At 47.8% G+C, this 6,000-nt stretch overlaps 1 protein-coding gene across 1 annotated transcript; it reads left to right on the top strand.

Annotated features, from left to right (window-relative positions):
- The first annotated feature begins 1,685 nt into the window (after positions 1-1,685).
- LOC123399429 lies at positions 1,686-3,346 on the top strand. Its single transcript, XM_045093838.1, has one exon. The coding sequence runs from the start codon at positions 1,926-1,928 to the stop codon at positions 3,000-3,002; it is 1,077 nt and encodes a 358-aa protein (XP_044949773.1). The 5' UTR covers positions 1,686-1,925; the 3' UTR covers positions 3,003-3,346.
- Positions 3,347-6,000: the final 2,654 nt, after the last annotated feature.

Raw genomic sequence — 6,000 nt, 5'->3', positions numbered from 1 at the left:
GACGTGATCCAGTTATCAAGCAACAACACCTTGTTCATAATCAGAAGACACTGACTATCATCGATCAACTGGCTAGCCAACTAGAGGCATGCTAGGGACGGTGTTTTGTCTATGTACCCACACATGTAAATGAGTCTTCATTCAATACAATTATAGCATGGATAATAAACTATTATCTTGATACAGGAATTATAATAATAACTATATTTATTATTGCCTCTAGGGCATAATTCCAACAGGGTCGCGGCGTGCGACACCCATGGACAACTCATCGTCGCGAGGGCAGGTAGACAGGAGTAGGTATCCGATGCCTTTGGGGCTGAACTTCATGCCTTGGCGACGGCGGTAACGACAGCAACCGAGCTTGGCGCCACCAGACTAACCTTCGAGACAGATTCACAGCTGCTTGCTGATGCCATGGACATTCGACGCGTTGATGCCTCGCCCTATGCAACTATCATCGAGGACCTAAAGTACCAGCTGAAGTTGTGGTTCGCCAAGTGGAGTGTTATTGCGTGTAGGCGTACTATGAACACGGTTGTGCATGCATTAGCTCAAATTGGTTGTACATGCTCCACTAATAGTTGTGTCGAGTGGGACTCGATTGTACGGTCCAATGTGGCTGTTTGCGTGTCAGACGATATACCCGAGGGTCGTTGATTTATAAAGTTTTGCTTTCCCTAAAAAAATGCTTTGTCAGAAGTTTAGATCCAAGGAGATCGAGGACGATCAATCATACATTCAAACAATTAATAATGTACTGATTTTTCTGTATCTAAATAATTATATTTTCTTTTTCACGATTTAGAAAAGGGAAAAGATTACGTTTCACCGGTTGATCCGGTTGATCCATCCGCCGCCTGCTCGTCCGTTAGATCTCGCATCGATCATGAACCATTTCCCGAAACTCGCTCGTTGTTTCAGAAACTGAAGCGTTGTTTCAGGACGGGGGCTGAAGCTGGAGCACTCCAGGTTCCTCGTCGTGGCTCCTCTGCTACCGGGGACGAGCCTGCCGGAGTCCGGCGAACCGCCATCGCCGTCGGTCCCCGCCAGCTCGCCGGATCCTCACCTCGCCGACAAGATCCAGCCCCTCGCCGGATCCCCACCTCGCGCGGCGAACGAGGAGGTGTGCGGCGCGGACGCCGGCAAGCTCCCGCCGCCGGGAGCTTCTCTGCCTCGCTGGAGATGCGTCCCTGCTCGCGCGCCCGACTCTCCGTTGAGCATGGATCCCGGCTGCAACATGACTTTCGTTGCAAAAATTCCTGAAACTCGACCGTTGTTGCAAAAAATTCTTCCGTAAAAATACTTATGTTACAGAAAGACGAAGAAAAAATAATTCTGCAACAAGCAAATTGTTTTTGAAACTCGACCGTTGTTTCAGGAATTAACGGATTCAAAGTTTATTTCTTGCAACAAAGCGAAAGTTTCCACAACTCAAGCGTCGTTTCAGGAAATAACTACTGACCATACGGCGGGAATGTGGGACATTAGATCGGCATCCGACGGCTAGCTATGTAACGGATAATTTTTAAAAATCATCCGTTCTCCTTTAGAAAACGGTCTTGAAAATTCTGTGAGAATGAAAAAAAAGGCTATTACCATCGACGTGATGAGCGGTAAAAACATGTGGGTGAGTAAAACGGAGAGAAAATAACGGCCCGTCCCAGCTCCAACCCAATCCTGTTCCGTCTCCACCCATCTCGTTTCAATTCATTCCTCCTCCCCCAAATTAAAACCAGCCGCGACCGCCGCCGCCGACGACTCCCCTCCGGCGCCCGAAATGGCGTGATCCCCGCCCCCGATTCCCCTCGCCCCCGCCGTTCAAATACCTCACCTTCATCGTGCCCCCTCCCTCCCATCCCGAATCGCGGAGATCCCCGCATCCCGGCACCCCCGAACCCTAACCCTAGCCACCAGCCCCCACCATGAAGGCGTCCATCAAGTTCCGCGACGACGACCGGCCGCTGCTGCGCGCCAAGGTGCCCATCGGCGTGCTCGGCCTGCCGTTCCTCTCCGGCGTCTCGGCCGGCGGCGACGCCGAGGACCTCCGCTTCGACCTCTCCACCGCCTTCCCCTCCGGCCCGGGCCTCCGCCTCTCCTACCGCCCCAACGACCCGCTCCAGCCCTTCGCTCTCTCCATCCGCACGGGCCTCGGCGCGCTCGGCTCCCCCGTCCGCGCCCCCTTCGCGCTCTCCGCCGAGTTCAACCTCCTCTCCTCCAACCCGCCCGCCTTCTCGCTCCTCTTCAAGCCCCGGCTCGGCGACTTCTCCCTCGCCAACTCCGTCCGCTCCCCGCCCGTCACCGATACCCTCACGTTGCCGCCGGCCCACAAGCTGACCGACCTCTCCAACGGCGACGACCAGGATCATGAGGGCCACAAGGAGTTTTCCCTCAACGGGAACGGGTTCGCGGCGAACGTCGCAGCTGCCGGGAAGACCGGCGGAGGGGTTGGCACGCTGCTGTCCGGGATGCGCCTCACCACCAGGAGCATGCTGCCGCTGTGGAACAGGGCGAGCCTGAGGTTCCAGTGGGGGCTGCGTGTGCCACCAGAGCTGAAGGCCGCGCTCGCCGACGATGGATATGGGCGGAAGGCTGGGAGCCTCGCTGTCAGCAAGCTGCCTCTGCTCGTCATGAACAAGATCACAATTGAGCACACACCACGACGGCAGCTGAAGTCTGAAGAGGACAAGAAGGGGAAGAGCGCTCCTGTAGCCGGGGGAGAGGAATTCTCACTGCTGAAGAGGCAGCTGGAAGCCCTGAACGATGAGAGCATCATGCTGCGGCACACTGTAGAGGGCCTGCGCGCTGAGATCGGTGTCGGCCGAGCTATCTCAGTTCCCAGCAAAGGGGACGCTCGAAGGATGCCGGCAATGTCGCCGCCTCTGCAAAATCCTTTCCCTGTGAAGCCTGATCTCCATGGGAATGGGAAGGAGCTGGTGGCCAGTGGACCGAATGATGCCAGCGAGGAGCTGAAGAAGGCACTCGAGGCCCGGAGGAAGTGAGGCATCACCGCATTAGTGCTTGCTGACATTGCAAGCTCTGCAATTTTACATATTTCCTGTGCTTAATAATATAGGTTGGTAGGCAGTTTGCGTCCTTGAGTGGAAGCAAACGACATTCTCATAAGGTGATTCAGTCATTTTCCATGTTTTCCATGTCGGTCGTCGCGTTAGGATATGTCATTATGTATAAACCTGCATTTTCGTCTTTGCAACTTCCTGTTAGTAGAGATTTCAACTTCTCATGTGATGTTCAAAATCCTTCTGTTGGCCAGATGCTATTCTGGAGGCATTTTGGTGAACTTGGTTGCTATGATAGCTTTGTGCAAGTGGAGGCATTTTGGTAATCTTGATATGGCATCTATGTGCAAGTGTGCCTAGTTGCAGTTAAAATCTGGGGCAACCTTTTGCATTTGCCTCAGAAAGTGCAGGAATCATGGACCCTGAAAGCGAGTACTGGGAAAATGAATGATCTGACTCCACACATATTTAACAGTCTTGAACCAACACAGTAAGATGCCTTCTCTTTTTTGAATGATCTGACTCCACACATATTTAACAGTCTTGAACCAACACAGTAAGATGCCTTCTTTTTTTGCAATTCACACAGTAAGATGCTTCATTGTGTGCTACTATGCTTTGATCAGTACAGTACTCATTACATACGTGTAGTATTTAAGGAGTCCATGCTCCTGTCGCCTTCATCTGGCAGCTGGTAAAATCTGAAGCTAACTTTTGCATCTGGTATCCAAAGAGTTACTCCTGTAATGAAGGTTCCTCCTGGCATATACTCCCCTTTCGTTCCTAAATGTAAATCTTTTAAAAGGTTTTACTACAAAACTACATACAGATGTATATAGACATAATTTAAAACATAGATTCATTCATTTAGCTCTGTATGTAGTCAGTTAATTATTATTTTTTAAAAAGACGGGCAAAAAAAATTCCGTATATATTAATTAAGAAGGGGAATAATTATTGTGTTACAAACCTGCCGACTACAAGGATGTTACTCTTCCGGAATGATGGTCCCTAACTTTTTGGCGCCAGCGGTGACCCAAAGCCTAGCTTCTATCTTGAGATATTGTTGAGCAAGGTTGTTGTCGGTGCAAACTTGTTGCGGAAGACCTTAGCGTTTCATTCATTCCAGACGACCCAAGATATTAGCATAGTGAGGGAGGCCCGTCCCTTGCGGTTTGACATGGTGATGTTGGAGCGGTTGACCCACCGATCTTTGACCGATTGCTCAAGATGCCATGTAGACGTGTACATGTGGTCCATATGCAGCCATGAATTGACCAAAGTCCATAGGCGAAGGGTAAACCTGCACTTGTAGAATAGGTGAGCACCTGACTCTTGCACTCTCTTGCAAAGGAGACAACGGTCGTAATTTGGCCACCCACGCTTTGTCAATCTATCAGCAGTCCAAATCCTATCTTGGATAGCCAGCCATGTAAAGAACTTAACTTTCGGTGACGCCCAGGCTTTCCACACCGCATGCGGCATCGGAGAGTATGTGGAGCCCAAGAATTGGGCCAAGTAAGCGGTGGCCGACGAGTATTGACCGTTCTCTGTGTGCTTCCAGATGATCTCATCCTCGACGTGCTCCTCAAGATGGAAGTCATTGGTGAGAGTCCAGAGATATATGAATTGCCTAATGTAGTCAGTTACTGAAATCTCTAAAAGAACTTATATTTAGGAACGGACGGGGTACTATAAAATTGATGCAAATATTGGTCTCACATGGACAGCTGGTTTAAAACCTTTTATTTTAAGAACGGTTGGTTTAAAACTTGGTGTACTAGAATCGTAAACTCACTGCTTAACAGGAAAAGAAGGGTAGCGATATTTATCATACGTGTGGCATATTGAACAGCTGACCACACGATCATGTGTGGCGTATCTAGAAGCTAGCCCACACGATTCTACGTGGATGAATATTAGAAATTGCTCACACATTTGGACGCAGCTACTTTGTGATACACGTTCAACAACAATTATTCATCTTCATTCCTCATTCCGTGTGTGGCACGAAGGAATTTTGCCCTGACATTTTTTGATGACAACTTTAGTTACCCTGAACATGGCAATTTTAGTTGTAAAGCGTGACAACTTTTCTATTTTTGTTGACTACAGTTGTCATGTCTAATTAACGGTAATTGCCATGTATGATCAAACCATAATTGTAATGTATATTTTTTGATAAAGATAATGATCAATCATAATTGTCATGTGTAATTAATTAGTTGTCATATATGGTTAAATCATAGTTGTCATACATGATTAACCATACTCCCTCCGTCACGGTCTACAAGGTGTGCTTGCAAATTCTCCGGAATCTAGGTGATTATTGATTGTCTGTAAGATGAGCTTAAAAATAGCATTCACATTATATATGTAGATAGGAATAGTACAACGGAATACTAATTAGTTACTAGAATTAAATACAATGCATCCTAAACCATGTCTATTATGAAAACACACGTAATTTAGTCATGCCTTCTAAACTATGAAAGAGAGAGTAGTTATCATGTGTGAGTAACTAGTTGTCATGTATGGTCTAATCATAGTTGACACGTGTAATTAGCTAGTTGTCACATATGCATAAACTGTAGTTGTCAACTATCATTGTACGAGCGTCATGTGACAAGAGCAGTTCATTTACACGCGTGGACTAGTTGATGTTTGTATGGACGAATATCGATTCATTCACACGATGAAGCTGGCAACCACGCGCTACACGCAGTAGCGGATCTAGCCTAATGGGTCAGGGTGTGCCAATAGTGAACTGTTCATTGAAATATATTTTTTTAATTTTTATAACTTTATTTTTCCTATAATATAAAGCTATTGTAAAAATCCCAAGGTGGGCCATGACCCACTCTGTCCATCCTCTACCTCTGTCACTTGTTGCATGTATGTCCTGCAAAGCCGTATGGGCAAACACTTTAACCCTTACAACACAACACGTCTACGTGACACTTTAATATCGTCCAAAATC

Source organism: Hordeum vulgare, chromosome 5H, assembly GCF_904849725.1.
Source record: "Hordeum vulgare subsp. vulgare chromosome 5H, MorexV3_pseudomolecules_assembly, whole genome shotgun sequence".
Taxonomy (NCBI): domain Eukaryota; kingdom Viridiplantae; phylum Streptophyta; class Magnoliopsida; order Poales; family Poaceae; genus Hordeum; species Hordeum vulgare.
The sequence above is the reverse complement of the archived record's forward strand: the minus strand, read 5'-3'. Positions and strand labels throughout refer to the sequence as shown.

What these genes read in the sequence shown, in the direction of transcription:
- LOC123399429 (XM_045093838.1), top strand. Translation starts at nt 1,926, where the DNA reads ATGAAGGCGTCCATCAAGTTCCGCGACGACGACCGGCCGCTGCTGCGC.